The sequence below is a fragment of the Elephas maximus genome, chromosome 3 (assembly GCF_024166365.1).
Source record: "Elephas maximus indicus isolate mEleMax1 chromosome 3, mEleMax1 primary haplotype, whole genome shotgun sequence".
Classification (NCBI taxonomy): Eukaryota; Metazoa; Chordata; class Mammalia; order Proboscidea; family Elephantidae; genus Elephas; species Elephas maximus.
The window spans coordinates 55,836,073-55,853,812 of NC_064821.1; the positions used below are offsets into that span (position 1 = coordinate 55,836,073).

The following is a 17,740-nucleotide window of genomic DNA, read 5'->3' on the forward strand; positions in this document are numbered from 1 at the left end:
CAGAAGCTTCTAGATCAAAGGTGATGGGGCCTGCTGGCATGTTGGCTGGGCTCCGTGGGGTCTGCTCCCCGGGCACCCTGTCCACCCCTCATCCACCCCAACTTCCAGGGTTACATGACACATCTATATCACACAAGAAGCTGTTCAAACACTCGAGGTGGGAGTGAGCCCTTCACTCCCCACTACTCCTGGCACAGGAGGCCCCTTTGACCCCACTGCTGCTCCAATGACTCAAAGCCAAGATCAGTTTGAATCATCTGCAACTTTTATTACAGAGCAGAAATAAGTCATTTTCTAACAATAAATATAAAAAAAAATAATAATAAATTAAGGTTCGAAAAAAATACACAACAAAACAAAATCATTAACACTGACTGAATCATAAAGTTTAAGAGATAAGAGGTTGGTGAACTGGGGAACAGGCAGGAAAGGCCTGCCAGCACCGGCCCCCCAGCCCTGGGAATGTCTGACACAGGCTGTCCTCTGCCCCAGCCCCGGAGGGGCCCCTGCCACACACACATTCTCTCCACAAGGTACAAAATATATATTTAAAAAATCTCAACACAACCAAGCATCCATGAGGGCCCTGGGAAGCAAGAATTTGGCCCTTTGGGGCTGAGGATGGGGCCTGGGGGTCTAAAGAAGGCACTGGGTAGAGCAGGGGGGCTTTTGGGATCTTCACGCCGAGCAGAGTTCACCGTCTGTCTTCTTGTAAAGAGTGATGAGGTACCCTGTTCACATGGCAAGGACTAATCCCCCCATCTCCCAAAACCGTCTCAAGGGAGAAGGCAAAGAGGAAGTCAGTCGGTTTGGAAATGTTCCCCTTTTTGTCCAAAGGCCTTGGGGGGCTCCTTCTCCAGGGGTTCTGGAACATGGTGGTGCCTGCTAAGTGCTTGGCTTCCTTCCAGGGGAAGAGGTCCCAGCAGGGGATCCCTGAGCGACTCCTCAGTTCAGACCAGGGTGTCATCCTAGGCCCACCTTCCCCTCCCCCCCAGCAAAGCCCTCAGGGTGGCATTGATAAGGAACAGCTAGAAATAAATAAGATCTCTGGTGGCCCAGTGCTGAGCCAGCAGGGATGCCACTCTGTTTCTTCAAGTATTCTTGGCCAAGGGGGGCAAGCGGCACTCGTGGGGTTCAGATGGGGATCCCCACCGTGTTCACCTGGTCCTTGAGCCCCAGCAGACTATAGGCGATGCGCTTCTGGTGGCCGGGCAGCCGCACCCCAATCCTCTTGATGTCGCTGAGGGCACCGAAGGAGAGAGGGAGAATTAGGGCCAGAGCAGGGGAGGGGCTGGGCTGGACAGGGGGTGGTGGGCAGCTGTGAGAGGGAGGCAGAGGTGGGGAGAGGAAGGGGACAGAGAGGGGGCCTTGGGGACCTGCAGGTGAGAGAGGTCCAGTTAGCCTGAGGCCTCAGAGGAGGATCCACTTCCCAACAGCTTGCTAAGAAGCTCCACCATCAACAAAGTTAGGAAAATCATAAACCCTGCGAGAAGCTTTTTCATCAAATCTTCACAATAATCTGGTAAAATGGGTGCCATCTTCACTTCCATTTTGTAGGTTTGAAAACTGAGGCTCAGAGAGGTGAAGTGACTTGTCCAAGGTCACTCAGCCAAGAGGTAGAAACCAAACCAGCTGTGATCAAACATCTCTTCCCGGCAAGAGGGTCTGTCCCTAATGCCCCCAGCTGAGTGAGGCCTCCTCCCCAGGTGGCATTTATGCTGTCACCAGGTGCCTGGATGCTCGAGACTCCCTAGGGTTGTTTGCTCAAGGTCTCTCCTGACCATCACCTTATTTCACCCTCACCCTTTCCAAGTTTTTACTGCCAGTAACTGAGGAAGGACTCTGGAAACACCTGCTGAGGGACCATCAAGGATTAAAGCTCTGTTGGTCTCGAATGGGAGGGGCTTCCAGATCTGGTGACTGGATCGCCTGAGGCAAGTTTCTTGCTTTAAGAGAATCTCAATTTCTTTACCCATAAAATGGGACAATAGTGCCCAACTAGAGAGTGGGTGCCCCTAGAAGCTGGGGGCAGAGGGGAAAGGCAGCATCAGGACCAGATGGAAATATGTTCCCAGGAGCCCACGGCCCTGCCTCCCCCACCTCCCAAGAGGTGCAGGCTCCCCTGGGCTCCCCCCTTACCTGCCCCTCATTCCCTTGTAAAACCACTTATGTTCCCAGGAGCCCAGAAGCAGGACGTTTATTGCCCACTTTGGGAGTTTTTTCCTCTGCCGTCCTCACCCACCAGCTCAAACCCATGAAAACACCCAGGTTTTTATGGGCCTTCTTTTGGCTGTAAATCTGGCTAATTACACGGTGCAAGCTCCTATTTGCAATTCTGGAGACATGGCTTTCCCACAGGCTCAGGAGCCTCTGGAGAAGTGCTGAGCAGGGAAGGGCAGACCCAGGTGCACGGGAAGGGTAGGCTCAAGGACGTCCCAGAGGCTGGGCAGCTTCCTGCAGCAGGAAGACCAGAGGTCAGACATTTGGAGGAACTTCCTAACCTACCACCTGCAGTTGGGCAGTTGGAAGCTATTGAAAAAGAAGTGTTTTCCCCACACCTACAAGTTTCAAAGTGTGGCTCCCAGACAACTATTCTGACCACCAAGGAAGGGGGCTCTTACTGAAAAGGCCCAACCCCAGACCCACTGAACGTGAATTTCTGAAGGTGCGGCAGAGTCTGCGTTTTTATCAGGCCCGAGAAGATCCTGGCCGTACAGTTTAAGAATCAGTCGGCTATGTGGGCTCCATGAGGCCAAGGATTGAGCCCTTGTCTCCTCAGAACCATCCCCTACACCTACCCCACCGGGATCCAGTATGGGCCTGGTACCCAGTAGGTCCTCAGGAAGGATCTAGTGAATGAATGAATGAATACTCTAGTAGAGACTGAGCCACCCTTCCTCCAGGTTAATCTGATACAATGGGAACTGAGATGGCTACCAAGGCCCACGTGGAAGGCCAAAGTCCTAGGCTGGGAGGGAGGAGGTCGAATTCTTGTCCTCACTCTGCCTTGGACTCACATCAAGGCTTTGGGCAGGTCTAGTCTGTCTTTGCTCGGCAGAGTACAGGGTCAGCGGAAAAGAGGAAGACCCTCAACGAGGTGGATTGACACAGTGGCTGCAACAATGAGCTCAAGCATAACAATGATTATAAGGATGGCGCAGGACCGGGCAGTGTTTTGTTCTGTTGTGCGTAGGGTCGCTATGAGTCGGAAGCGACTCGACGGCACCTAACAACAACAACTAACAAGTCTGTCTTTAGGAGACCTGGTGGCATAATGGTTAAGCACTCAGCTGCTAACCGAGAGGTTGGAGGTTCAAACCCACCCAGCAACTCAGAGGTAGAAAAGACCTGGTGATCTGCTCCCATAAAGATTATAGCCTAGAAACGATATGGGGCAGTTCTACTCTGTCACATGGGGTTGCTATGAGTTGGAATTGACTTGATGGCACAGAACAAGAAGTCTGTCTTTGGGCCTCAGTTTCTTCATATATAAAATGAGAGGCTTCAACTATATGCTCCAGAGCAGCCTGCCCAGCCCCCTCCTCTTTCAACACAAAGCTTTTCCTTCCTTTCTCCACTTCATTTCCTAACCACAAACAGAGTGACAGACTGGGAAGAGGGTCGTAGACAGGTCAAACTCCTGGGGTCTACTGCAGACCACCCCAAACTTGCCCCTGCCCCAGGCTGTTTTGCCCTCAGGGGTCAGGGCGGTCACCCCCATCAATTCTCCTCAGAGGAGAGAGGCCACCTTTACACTGCCTGGTCTTTCTCCCGAGCATACACATTGCCAGCCCTGGCCCTGGAAAATTCAAAGGCCATGTGCACATAGTGGGCACCTACTATGTGCTTGTCCTGGACACAAGGAGAGTGAGAAATGGCTCCCGGAGCCTCACGCATCTGGTTATTCACTTTGCCAGCAAACGCTCCCTCAGCACTGGCCTGTGCCCTCAACACCTCAGAGGACGCTGTCAGGCCCTACTGTTGGGTGGGGTTTTGCCTGGGATACTATACGCACCATCTTCACTGGCTTCTCAAAAAAAAAAAAAAAAAAAGGTTAGAACCACTACTCTAGCTAGAAACCCAACTGACTCCAAAATTACATGGCGAAAGCTCAAGCTGAGACCAAGATGGTGGCTGTGGGGCCATAGGGGAGCGTGCAGCCAGCCCCAAGGTGGCAGAGGGACAAGGGGAGAAGGGGTTGGATGTTGGAGCCTATATCACCGCTGAACGAGGACCTCTCTGGGAAAGGAGCTGAATTATCCTAAGACTATCTCAGAGCCACTGGCTGGGATCCAAGGGATGTGTAGACACAGCTTTCAGCTGTCAAAAGTGCTTTGAGATCCCCCACTTATGTGGAAAGAGTTGTAGGTGAAGGAGGAGGTAGGGGTAGCTGTGAGTTACTCAGGCCCCGGCTCCGAGCACCAACAGGCCAGTGGGAGGTGGAGGGAGCGATGAATGACTTCCTGCGTTTATCCAGGCCTTTTCAAAACAAAACACACACACACACACACACACACAGCCTCCATCAATCCAAGACAGCCCCGTCCCTGCTCGTGGGAAAGGAATTGGCAGAGGAGCACCCCGGGCTATTCCGGGAAGTTTCTAAGAACATGTGTTTCCTGTAAGCATTTCTCCTTGCCTTCAGCTCTGGTCACCCAGAAGAGAAGCTGCGTTGTCAGGTGGGAGGGGTGAAGGGTGCTATTCCAGGGTTTCAGGGAAAAGGAGGGAGCCCAGGGACCCTGGCATTTACCCACTGATGGTGGGTGGAAAGCAAGTGAGTGGAGGACAAGAGAGTGCCATGGACTATGCCCCAACTGTGTACCAGGTGTGCAGGTAAAAAAAAGACCCAGACTCAAAAAGCAAACCTGATTTGATCAAGGTTACCTGCTAGGAAGTGGCAGATGTGAACTTGAACCCAAGTGTGACTGCAGAGGCCAAGCTATGACTGCAGCTGGCTGGCAACAAGAGGTCCTGGGACCTGTCTCCTCCGCTCAGTGCACACCCTACCCTACCCCCCACCCACGCCTCCTTCTGGTCACTCTGTCCGATGCCTAATTCCCATCCTTGGCTGTTCCCTGGGGTGGGCCACGGCCTGGTCCCAGAGGCCTTGGCCAGCAGGTCAGAAGCCTGAGTGGTTTCCAGAGGCCCCAGAGAATAATCACGCACCAGCCCAAATCCCGGAACTTCTGTGACCCAGAACTGTGGGACACCCGGGCTGCCCTTCCATGTGGTTCCCAAAACCTCCCGGCCCCAGGGCCCATTCCTGTCATGACGACATTGGACCCTGTACAAGCTGGGCTGGGCTGTTGGGACCTACCACTATTTTTAGAAGGACAAAAGGCTAAGAGGATAATGTCTTCTCCCTCTTGGGACAGGAGGAAGTGTCTGCACCAAAGCTGTGCCGGGAAAGGTCCCCATGCTGGAGCTGGAAAGGAAAGACATGCTCCCACGGGGCAGCCTGACAAAAGGTCAAGCCCAGGGCCAGCAGGGGGTGAGTGGCGCTTCTTGCCAGGATGGAGCACAGGGCTGAGAGTCAACACGTAGGGAGAGGCGCCCGGGGGAAGGGGGCGGGAGGAGGGGAGTGAGGTTTGGACCAGGGCTCCCTCTCCTGGGCGGCAGCCAAGAGATCTCAGGACTGTGCCCATTTCTCCTTAGCATCCTGGGGAGGAATGCTGCCCCTAACAGGCTATGTGACCTCAGGCAAGCTATGTAACCTTTCTCTGCCTCAATTTCCCATTTGTTAAATGGAGAAAGAATAATCATGCCTGTTCACAAGGCTAATAGGGGATTCACTCAGACAATGATTCCCTCCTACCAACTGTGGGACCTGAAGGAGGCCCTATAACCTCTCTGAGCCTCAATTTCTCCACTGATAGCCACTAAGGTCCTGGACCTCTGGTGCCTGCTGACCAGAGCTGGAGTCTTCCTCTTGCCCTAGTGGCATGTCACCACACCTCTCTGCACCTGTTTCTCACCTATCCAGTAAGGGTATCAACAGGACCCACCCACATCATGAGCGCTGATTCAAAGTGCTCAAGCACAGAGCCAGCACATAGTCAGCGCTCAACAAATGGTAGCGACTGTAATTACTAATTATTTTCCCGTTCTGGAAAAGACACAGGAAGAGGAAGGTGCTGAGAGTGGGTGCCCAGAAATGCTGGCTGCAGACCTGCCTCCTACCCTTCCCATCGAGCCTCTCTCCCCAAAAGAGAAGGAGAGTGAGTGAGAAGAATGGAGTGTTGGGAGGGTGGCGAGAACGGCAGAGGGTGGATGGAGCTGGAGGCAGCCCTGAAGGGTGGGAGGCAGGTGGGTGGGTGGGCACAGGGCTGGGCCGACTCACTCATTGGTCATCTGCACCACCTTCTCGATGACAGTGTAGCCAGCTGTCATGAAGTGCTCCGTGTACTGCTGCATCTTGATGGACTCAAGCCATTCAGACACGGTGCGGAAGGGCACCCCCTCAGAGCCGCTGGTGCTGGGCAGCCGGATGGACACCCTGCGACAGGACCAGCCCATCACTGAGGGGAGCTGCAGCAGCTAGCCCACCCTGGGCCCTATGCCTGCTGCTCCCCGACATTCAGTTCATCCAGCGGTCTTGTGCCTCCGTTTCCCCACCTGGGCATTGGGGAGCCAAGTCAGGCAGGGTTCAGTGAGACAGCCTCGCACATTGGAGTATTCAAGAAATATTTCTACTACTCCACTTCTGCACCCACTAATAATACCATCACCCGTAACTGCAAAATAGCAAAATGTTAAGAGCAGGGGTTCAGGTTCCTAGATGTGCAATCCTGCCTGGTCGCTTACTTAATCCATCTGTGCCTTGATTTCCTCATCTACAAAATGAGGATAATTATAGGACCATCTCATAGGTTGTCTAAATGAGTTAAAACATGCTAAGGTCTGAGTGCAGTGCTGGGACTTTTACAAAGATGTTGCTTGTTTCTATTAGTATGACATTGCCATCCCCTGTCCACTCTAAGGAAAGCCTGTGCATAACTTCTGGGTCTCCCTCTGGCAGACCACCATCTTGAACTGGCTCGGGAGCCTACGGAAGTGAAACTGAGGCTGCCCCAGGCAGGCAGCATGGAACTCACCGGGGGTCGAAGTCAGCCAGCGTCTTGAGGGAGTCGGGAGCTCGGATGAGCTTGTCGAGGATGCTGACAATGTCAGCGAACTTGGGGCGGCGGGCACGCTCCTGCTGCCAGCACTGCATCATGAGCTGGTAGATGGCGGAAGGGCAGTCCATGGGCGTGGGGAGCCGGAAGCCGTCATTGATGGCTTTCATCACCTGGAGGGGTAGGATGGTCAGGGGGGGTCACAGGAGGCAGCCATGGAGATCTGGGGCAGCGCTCATGGCCTCCAAGCCCATGAAGGCCCTCTGGGGGCCCCAGTGCATACAGGTAGGCAGGGAAGAGGAAGGGCAATCCGGAAACAGATGGAATGGGCCTCCTTGAGCCCGACATACAACCTCTGGAGCTGTACAAAGGGCAAGGGCTAAGGGGCAGTTTCCTGAGTTCTAAGGAGAAAGGGACTCCTGAGCCCGCTCCCTCACAGGGTACCTCAGGTGACAGCCACACTGTGTGCCCTGCAGCCCCGCCTCCCTCCAGCCTCTAGACTTCCCTACATGCGGCTGCCTTTGGCTGGAGCATGTCTCCCCTTCCTCCTCTTCACCTGGCTGGCTACTCTGCCCTTGGTCTCAGTAGAGACGGAGCCTTCTCTGGGAGGCGCCCAGGCTGGATGAGGCACCAGGCACCTGTGTGCGCACACACACACACACATGCATGCACACAAATGGACACATGCACATACAAATGAACACACATACACACACGTGTGCACACATGCTCACAGGCATAGGCACACATAAGAATGTACACACGCGTACAAATGCACTCGCATGTGCATACACACCCCACTGCTTGCTTCCTTGTGGTTTCACTCTCTGGACTGTAAACAGGACTAGGTCCCTGGAACACAGCGCAAACCTGGCACATAATAGGCCCTCAGCAAACATTAACTGAATGAAGGAATGAATGGTGTCTATACCAGTTGAAACTGGCCCCCAAGCCTCTTCTCTGCCCAGCCTGGGATTTGGTAATGAGTTTTAGTTCAGGCCCAGAGCAGGCCTGGGCAGCAGGGGTCCCTACCTCGTGGTTAGACAGCTCCCAGTAGGGCCGCTCGCCATACGTCATCACTTCCCACATGACGATGCCATAGCTCCACACGTCACTGGCCGAGGTGAACTTGCGGTAGGAAATGGCCTCCGGGGCTGTCCATCGGATCGGAATTTTGCCTCCCTGCAGGGGGACCTAGAGCTGGTCACCACTGCCCCTCTGGCCCAGCCCCAGAACTTCAGGGCCCCTCTCCTGTGTTCCCCAGAGGTGTTCTTGCCTCTGAGGTCCATGCCCCAGGTGTACAGGGGAGCAGGCCCTGGAGTGGGACGAAGGCGACATCACCCCTTCAGGCTTCGGGCCCCTCCTGGCTCCCACCCTCCAGTGGTGTCAGCCTCCCACTCACACTAGTGGTATAGGTGGCCTCGGGGTCGTCCTCCAGCACACGGGACAGGCCGAAGTCAGACACCTTGCAGACCAGGTTGCTGTTGACGAGGATGTTGCGGGCAGCCAGGTCACGGTGCACATAGTTCATGTTGGCCAGGTACTTCATGCCGGCCGCGATGCCCCGCAGCATGCCCACCAGCTGGAGCACGGAGAACTCGCCGTCCTTCTCCTGCCAGAGCACAGGCCCTCAGTGATGGCTGGCCCAGGGCCTACCGGGCACCCCAAGCTGTTGGCCCCAGCCCTGGCCCCTGCCCTTGCCCACCCCAGCCCACGTGCTCACCCGAAGGAACTTGTCCAGGGCCCCATTCTCCATGTATTCAGTGATGATCATCATGGGCTTGTCTGCAGGGGGTAAACACAGGTTAAGGAATGGCCAGGAGTGAGGGGGGCACAGATGGGAGGTACGGGCATAGCTTTCAGGGGAAATGGGCACAAGAGTTGGGGGTACATGAACACAGGTATGTGCGCAGAGGTGGGAACAGGCAGGGGCAGGAGGTAGGGACAGGTGTGGAGAGAGGTGGGCCCAGGTGTGGAAGGAGGCAGGCATAGGTGCAGAGGGAGGTGGGCACAGGTATAGAGGGAGGCGGGCACAGGTGTGGAGGGAGGTAGGCACAGGTATGGAGGGAGGTGGGCACAGGTGTAGAGGGAGGTGGGCACAGGTGTGGAGGGAGGTGGGTACAGGTGTAGAGGGAGGTGGGCACAGGTATGGAGGGAGGTAGGCACAGGTATGGAGGGAGGTGGATATAGGACAGGTGTGGAAGGAGGTGGGCACAAGTATAGGTGTGCTTGTGGGCACAGCTATGGACAGCGCCCTGTCCGGTGGCCCATGGGCAGCTCTCTGCACCCCACCCTGTGGATGAGGTCCCTGAGGCTCTCCCAGCCCACCTCCAGTGGAGCTCACATTTGGAGACGACGCCCTCCAGGCGGATGATGTTGTGGTGGCTGAATTGGCCCATTATGCTGGCCTCGCTGAGGAAATCCACTCGCTGCTTCTCCGTGTAGCCGGCTTTCAGCGTCTTGATGGCCACAGGTACCTCCTTCTTCCCTGATGCCTTCAGTGTCCCCTTGTATACCTCCCCGAACTCTCCTGCGGGCAGGCACGGAGGGGAAGGCGTGCCCCAGTCAGCCCAGTGCCCGCCACCCTCTTCCTCAGGCCCCCAGCAGAGCAAGCCAGCCTCACCTGCTCCGATCACCTTCTGCCGCGTGACACAGGATGGATGGATCTCAGTGGTGAACTTGAGCACAGCCTGGTTGGGATCCTCATATGTGTGCGGGTCCACATATGTCTTCAGAGGCTTCAGTTGTTCTGGAAGAAGGGAAAAGAGGTAGAGTCACAGGTAGCTCGGGGAGGGTCCCTGTGGGAGAGCGCTCTAGGAAAGGACGAGCCAACATTACTAGGGACCTCTGGAGACTTGGACCAGGCTGTGAGATATACAGCTGTCCGAGGAAGCCTGTGGGCCCACCCAGCGCCCTGGAACGCACTGCTGCCCCCACCTCTGCCCAGAGCTGGGGAGGCGGTGAGGATGGCGGGGACCAGGCTGGGAGTGGATAAGGGCTGCATCTCACCTGACTTAGAGAAGTACACGTCCTCCGAGGACCGACGGGCTCGCAGATTACTCCTTCTGGAAAGACCCCGTGGGGACAAGCACACAGGGAGGTCAGCAAGGCCCACTCTGGCTAGGGGAGCCACCTGCACCCCACTGTGTCCTGAGGGGGATCAGTGGGCTCAGCCTTCTGCTCAGACTCATCATGGGAACAGAGAACATGGGGAAGGCAGGGGGAGAGGCGGAGAGGAAATGAGCAAGCGCGAGGCTTACTCCTTGGGTTCTCCACCCCGTAATGGCCCCTGTACACAGCCGTAATGAGGGCTTCCCTCATTCGCGCTTCCCAGCACTTCCTGCCTGCGTGTCCAGAGGAAGTGTGGACACATCACTCAGAACAAAAGCAGAGATAATGACTGCCATATCCCAGGCCCCACCGTGTGCCAGGCACTGTGTTAAGCACTTTACAGCTCATTACGTCCTCACACCACCGGGAGGCAGGGAGTAGATTACTATCAGTCCCATTTTCCGGATCAGCAAACTGAGGTTCCCGCCCCTCTGTGTCCCACCTAAGCCCCTGGGGAGCTGGGCCATGGGCTTTGACGAACCTGCGGTGGAGGAAGAAGCCAATTCCAATCAGCACCAGAAGGAAGACAACACCAACAATCACACCGCCAATCACCGTCATGTTGCCAGATCCTTCTGTGGCTGTCGGGGGAGACCATCTGATGACAAAGGAGCCTCCACACCCCAAACCATGGCCGCTCCTGCTGCAGCCAAGGCCCACTTTGGGGACCAACACACCTGGGCATCTACTCTGTGGTGGGGGCTTTTACTTGTGATGGCTCATGAATATCAGGTAGAGGAGGAATATTATTTCCATTTCGCAGATGACTAAATAAGAGGCTCAAGGAAGTGGCTTCCCGAAGGTTTCACAGTAGGTGTTTCCAGGCGTATGGGACGCAAAGCTCCGGCTCTCCACAATGTGGGGATTTGAAGTTCAGTCAGCCAATGCCAGAGTCCACGTCCTTCCTTCTCACCACACTGCCCTGAGCGCACGTCCTTGACCTTCCAACCCCCAGTCCTCAATTTTGCCCCAGCCCAGACTTGGGGCGAGCCCACACAGAGCTGTCTCAGGCTCTGGCTGACTGGGAAAAGGATTTTTTTTTTTTTTAATTTCACCCATAAACACTCTAGCATTCAAATACTTTACTTGAATTCAATATTTGTTCATGGATTTTTTTAAAGTAAAACTTAAACTAAAATACACAAATCTTCAGGGTACCATTTGATCAGCTTTGCCAAGTGTATACATCTACTTACTCCAAACTGCTAACAGGGTATAAAACACTACCATCACCCCAGAAAGTTCTATCATACAGGAGGGGGGGCATTCCCAAGGGCTTTCATCCACCCCTTCCTCCTGATATGTCCCAACTGCTCCATTTTACCCACAGCCCGGCCCCCTACTCACACAGCGTCTGGAACTCATGCATCTTGCTGCCGGCACCCTGGCCCTCCTGTGTCAGTGCCTGCACCTGGACCAGGTAGGTGGTGTCAGGAATCAGGTCATCCAGGATCACAGAGAAGCCCTCGGTGCGGCGCACATTGTAGCTGTTGGAGTCCCCCTGTGGGTAGAGAACAGGCCAAAAGGGGGGGCAGGGCATCAGCTCAGCCCTCCAGAGACCATCCCTTGCTCAGCAAGGTGGTTCACCTGTTAGCAAACTGGATGCTCTTCTTACAGAGGAGGAAACTGAGGCTCAGGAGTGGAATGACTTGCTCAAGGTCACAGCCAGGGCTGTCTGATCCTAAAGGCCTTGCTCTTTCCTCCCACTCCCTACTGCCTCTTCCCAGAATTTCAGAACACTGTGTCTTCTCTCCTAGAAATCTTTGCTGTGGTGGCCAGGGAGGGGCAACTCTCCAGGCAGGCCCAGGCCTCAGTTTCCCCATCTGCAGAGCAGAGCTTCCCCAGACAAGCTGTGAGGTGTGACAAGCATCTGCGTGACCAGCATGTCCCCTGCTCCCGGCCCAGCTGGGGTAAGCCCTGACCCTCAGTGAGTTTACCTTCTTGCGGTAGGTGACCTCGTACTTCCACACGCGGCTCTGTTGGCGTAGGGGGATACTCCAGGAGACGCTCAGCGAGGTGGTGGTACGGCCCTCCAGCCTCACCTTGGGGGGCTCTGGGCAGAACAGCAGGTAGGGGATGGGTATGAGGAGCAACCTCTGGGGTGGGGCAAGTAGACATGGACCCAGTCCCACCCACAACTCCGCAGGCCAGGCTCCTTAGATCCCAACCTGGGATCCTTAACTTCCAGCTCCAACAGCCCAGCCCCACCATAGCACCTAGCACATCAGAGTGCTTGGTGAGTATCTACGAATGAATGCATAAATAATACAAATAAAATAATCTGACGCTTGCTAAAGCCTTTCTAAATATCAGGCATTGGTCTAACAGCCTGACATATAATAATTTATTAAATCCTCTCAACAACTCTATTACTATTTTTTAGGTCTTTTGTTCTTGTTGCTGTTGTTAATAAACACAACAAAACATACATGAATTCAATTATTTCTACATGTACATTTCAGTGACGCCCTCCTTTTCCGAGTTGTTCCTCACCATTAACATAAACTCACTGCCCCCTAAGGTTCCTATCTAAGCTTTCCAGTTGGTGTTGTCACTTTGATCCCATATAGATAGTTCTTAAAAGAGCGTAATGCTCGAGGCATATATTTTTTATTAGTTAAGCTAAACTATTGTTTGGTATTAAGAAGACCTTGGGGAATATTTTTGCTTTAAAGTTTAAAGATTATCTCAGGGAAATAGTTTCAGGGGTTCATCCAGCCCCCGTGGCTCAGAAATTCTGGAGTCCATGAAAATTTGAAATTCTGTTCTGCATTTTCCCCGTTTTGATCAGGATTATGCTATGGAATCTTTTCTCAAAGTGCTCAGTCATGGTAGCCGGGCACCATCCAGTTCTTCTGGTCTCATGGCAAAGGAGGCAATCAGCCACACATTCCATATCCTCCTCCTATTCCTAACTCTCCTTCCTCAGTTGCTCCAGGCAAATAGAGAGCAATTGTCGTGCCTTGGATGGCCACTTGCAAGCTCTTAAGACCCCAAGCATTATACAGTGAACTAGGAAGACAACAGCCCTATTATTATCCCCCTTTCCAGGTAAGGAAACCAAGGTCCAGATAGGCTAAGTAACTTGTCCGTGGCCACACAACCTCAAAGTAGCAAAGTCAGCATATACATGCGGCTCCAGAGTCTGTGCCTTTAACCACTTGTTCTCCTGGCTCTCTCTGAACACAGCTGAGCTGCAGCTCTGGGTGGCCGCCTACCCGAGCAGGTCCTATAGGGCATAGCCACTGTCTACGGCCCTTACCTGTCTGGTTGATACTGACGCTGGCTGTGCGGAAGCTGCGGCTGGTCACCAGCCCCGAGACGCCATTGCGGGCCTCAACAGCAAAAGTGTAGTTCATGTGGGGCTCCAGGTCACTGACTGTCAGGCTGGTGCGGGTCAACTCATGTGGCGGCTCCGAGTAGCGCACGCTGTCCTCGCAAGGCCCGCACTCGCCTGACTCAGGCCAACACTGCTCGCAGGTGACACTGTAGACAACATCCTCACGGCCCCCGCTGTCCTGGGGGGGCGTCCATCGCAGCTCCACTTTGGCACCCATGCCCACGGCTGTGAGGTAGTGTGGGGCAGAGGGCGGGCCTACACAGAGGGGGAGGTTGGGGCATGGTCAATGCCTAGCTGGGACACATCCACCCCACCCCAAGCCCTCCTCAGCCACCCTCCCCGACCCTCTCAAGACTCACGTGTGCAGGGCTCGGCCAGTGGGTCATGCGGAGCCCGGAAGTAACCCTCCTCACACTCGCAGGAGGTGGCACCCTCAAGGGAGGGCAGCGTGTGTGCAGGGCACTCCAGGCAGGGGCTCTCAGATGCCTCAGACTTGAAGAATCCAGGTGAGCAGGCTAGAGGAGACACAGGGATTTCAGCCGAATCTATTCCCACCCCAAACAATTTTTCCACTCACATGCCATGGGACCCCAGGCAAGGCATTAAACCCCTACAGGCTTGTTTTCTTATTGGAAAATGTTTGCTTGTGATGAGAAAATGCAGCATGAACACCTAGCACACACCGGGCGCTCAGGAAGTTGCCTCACCCAGGAGCTCCAAACCTTTCCATCACTCCCCACTGGCTCTCGACAGAAGTGCCGTGCCATTGAGCTTGGCATTCCAGACCACATTTCCCCTTTCAGCTCTGAAGAACCCCACTGTGTGTCTGGCACAGCCTGCTCCCTGCCTGCCCCATCTGCTTGCCCAGCAGGGCCCCACCTAGGTTGTGAGCTGCCGGGGTCAGTGACTTCACTGTGTTTGTTGACTATCAGCACCCCTGGCTGATGAGCCAGCGCACTTGCTCAGGACACCACTCCTACAGGTGCTCTCTTGGTTCTTCCCCCACCTTAAAACCCACCTAGGACCTTCCTGTTCCGGGGCTGGCCGACAAGGAAACAGGAAGGCCAGCCCCCCAGTGTTTTCTCTGGATCTGCTTCCAGGGCCGAGTCATTTCCGCCCCTTACAAGGGCAGCCAGGAAGCTGCTCTTCCTCCCCTGGTAGCAGGTTCTATGCTGGCCCGGCTGGCTGGGTGCTCAGGCACCTGACTCCGGAGGCTTCTTCCTTACACCGCCCTATCCTGCTCCTGCTCCTGCCCCAAGCCCCTTCCTGGCCCCATAGGCAGGAAGCTGTCCAGACATGGTGCCCCCTGTGCAGGGGTATCCAGCACTGCCCAGGCCTTGGTCAGCTGCTAAGTAGCCAGAGTGGGGTGACCCCCTTTAGTTTATTCCCTGGGAGGAAGCACAGCCAAAGGCTGTGGAGAGGGTCCTCGGATGCCTATGACTCAGTTCATCACTCACTGACCCTCTTCTGTCCCCAGCCCCAGGCTGGGCCTAGACTCTGAGATGAGACAGACAAAGCCCCCGAACTCTGGGAGCAGGGGGCTGAGTAGCACGTGGCAATGTCCACCAGAAAGGCGTGGGCAAAGGGCTAAGGAAGTGAAGGGGAACTACCTTTGCCAGGAGCCTGGGGAGTCAAAAGAGGGGATATTTCAGCTGGAGTTCAGAGGCTAAGTAGGAGTTCAGCAGGGCAAAATAACTAGAAGAGGGAGTTAGGGGTAAGAAAGAGCGTAGTTAATACAGAAACTATGAGCAGCAGGCAACAAGGCTGAGGAGTCTCCAGGCCAGGCCAAGGAGCCTGGACTTTATCCTAGGGGCAACGGAGAGCCAGTGAAGGCTTAAAGTAGGGAATGATGGCAGTCAGACACGCACTGTCAAGTCCCTCTTGGCCCAGTCCCCTGTGTGAGTAGAGGTAGGAAGGGGGACTGGGAGGTGGGGGACAGGACTCTAGAGGACACCCAGCTTCTGTTATTGACTCTGTTTAGAGTCAGGCTGCGTCCCTGCCCTTAGGCACCTCTTGGGCAGCCCAGCCCCACCCCCGTCCTGGCCCAGGGGCCACACGAGCAGTCTCTCCCACCCCCTCCTCCATCCTGCCCCACCAAAACCTCAGCACGGCACTGAAGGGGCTGGGGCACACACACTATGGGGGAGGGGGCTGGCCCAGGGCCACCTAGCAGGACAGGAGGTCCCGGACCCCAGTCCTCCAGTGGAGAGAGCCCAGAGTCTGAATCATCAACAGTGACCCCGGGTCCAGCACCTACTGTGTGCAGCTACTTTACATCCATTTATCCCTCACAATAAACCTGCTGGACATGGGTTCTGATATCAGTCATTCCATTTTGTTGTTGATTTTGTTTTTGATTTGTGACTTAGGAGACCTCATATGTTACAAAGTAAAACAGCTCCAGAGGGTTTTCAGGGCTGTAACCTTTACAGAAGCAGATCGCCAGGCCTTTCTTCCGTGGGGCCACTGGGTGGGTTCAAATAGCCAAATTTGTTGGTTATTAGCTGGCCACACACCACTTGTACCACCTGGGGACCTTCATCAATTCCATTTTGGAGGGGTGGAAACTGACACTCAGAGAGGGAAAACAATTCGTCCAAGGTCTCCAGGCTACATAGACATGAAATCAAAACTGAAACCCAGGTCTTTAGGATGCCCAACCCTGAACCTCTCTGCTCTGTCACCTCTATTCCCAGGAAAACTTCAATTTGGAGTGAAGGGAAATTGATATCCTAAAACAAGCCAGAAGAGAAGGGTGGTAAGTCCCAAACCCCTTCAACAGCCAGGAAATCTCAAGACTGATTTCAGAGCATCGGCGTGTGTATGTGTGTGGCACCCCTTCACACAGGTCTTCTCAAACCGGCAACATCTGCGTTCTCTGGGGAGAAAAGAGGAGAAACTAACCCAGGGAGGTTGGGGCAGCCAGAGCTGTCTCCCTCAAACCCTAACTGTCTTCCAAGCCTCTCATTGTAGCTAAGAAATCTGTGTGTCTTCTGCATTCCTCTACAGATCTGTTACAGGACAAAAATAGCTCTCTCCTCCCCCAAATCTCCAAGCAAAGATGAGACTCCAGAAAGCCAGGCTGTGTTTATCCTGGGAGTTCAGTTCTCCCAGATGCCCTAACTTGTCTACCCAGGGGCATATCTGTGCCCTGGTTAAGTGCCAGCTGCAGGTGGTCCAGACCCCACAGAGCTGGGGTACTCTGGGGAAGCAGGCCCCAGCCTCTGGAACCAATCACACCATTGCAGCCCAAACTCAGGCTCATTCCAGTGAAAGCTTCAGATGCCTACAACCCCCCACGATCCCACCTCCTACTCCCCACTGCGTGGTCTCTCCCAAACCCCCCACCCTGTGCCAGGAGGAGGAAGTGGGGGAAGAAACAGGTTCCATTCTTTGGCCCCAGAGCCCGGGGGCGGCCCGCCTGCTGCCGGCAGGAAAGAGGGAATTTGGAGAGATTTCCGCTGCGGATGTGCCAGTTAATGCAGCGAAGAGGCGGCATCAACAGGGCATGTAGTTGCCTGACGAGACTGTGCAGCCCCTCCTCCTACCACAGAACGACACGGGGCTGGTCCCTGGGGTCCCGCTAGAGTATGCCATGGCCTGGGGGTCCCAAAGTTACTGCATAGGACACCAGCAAGCCCCTGTGTCTTCCTGACTTTACCTAGTTGGATTTCCATTCTGGGCAGGCAAGTAGGGAAGAGAGGCCACACGCACTTACACCAAATACCCACGTGCCCCCTTAGCCACCCAGCAAACTCCTATGCATCCTTCAATACCCAGCTTAAGCTCCTCTACAAGGCCATCCCATACTGCCGATTCCTGGACCCCTTGTGTCTCTTAGGGCATCTATTACTCAATCTTGTTTTTACCAAATAGAAAGTGAGCACTTTCTACATGCTTGGCACAATTCTGGGTGCTAGGGATATAGTGGTGAAACAGATAAACACCGTTTCTGCTCCGGAGAAGCTCACAGGCTGGCTTTCGTGCTCCATTTGAAATTATTTCTGCACATATTAGGCTTCCCTGTGAGGACTGCTGGTGAGCAGGAATGGCGTCCAAGTCCTCTGAGTCCCATGGCCCAGGACAGAATCAGTCGTATAGTAGGTGCCCAGCAAATGTTTGTTGAATGAATGAATAAATAGCAAGAACTATCATGTGCACATTAGACATATGC

The 17,740-nt window shown here is 54.5% G+C and overlaps 1 protein-coding gene across 2 annotated transcripts in view; it reads right to left on the reverse strand.

Annotated features, from left to right (window-relative positions):
* Positions 1 to 259: 259 nt before the first annotated feature.
* EPHA2 (EPH receptor A2) overlaps positions 260 to 17,740 on the reverse strand; it is a 29,745-nt gene continuing 12,264 nt past the window's right edge. Inside the window, exons 4-17 of one of the 2 annotated variants that reach the window (XM_049878025.1) lie at positions 13,926 to 14,081; positions 13,489 to 13,821; positions 12,164 to 12,279; positions 11,574 to 11,727; positions 10,708 to 10,807; positions 10,125 to 10,180; positions 9,739 to 9,864; positions 9,460 to 9,645; positions 8,839 to 8,900; positions 8,518 to 8,727; positions 8,148 to 8,297; positions 7,095 to 7,288; positions 6,341 to 6,496; positions 260 to 1,240 (exon numbers count right to left, since the gene is read on the reverse strand). In XM_049878025.1, the coding sequence (XP_049733982.1) occupies positions 1,135 to 1,240; positions 6,341 to 6,496; positions 7,095 to 7,288; positions 8,148 to 8,297; positions 8,518 to 8,727; positions 8,839 to 8,900; positions 9,460 to 9,645; positions 9,739 to 9,864; positions 10,125 to 10,180; positions 10,708 to 10,807; positions 11,574 to 11,727; positions 12,164 to 12,279; positions 13,489 to 13,821; positions 13,926 to 14,081 (2,105 nt within the window). In that variant the 3' untranslated portion in view covers positions 260 to 1,134. The remainder of the gene's footprint in view (positions 1,241 to 6,340; positions 6,497 to 7,094; positions 7,289 to 8,147; positions 8,298 to 8,517; positions 8,728 to 8,838; positions 8,901 to 9,459; positions 9,646 to 9,738; positions 9,865 to 10,124; positions 10,181 to 10,707; positions 10,808 to 11,573; positions 11,728 to 12,163; positions 12,280 to 13,488; positions 13,822 to 13,925; positions 14,082 to 17,740) is intronic. The other variant, XM_049878024.1, reaches the window with a different exon arrangement.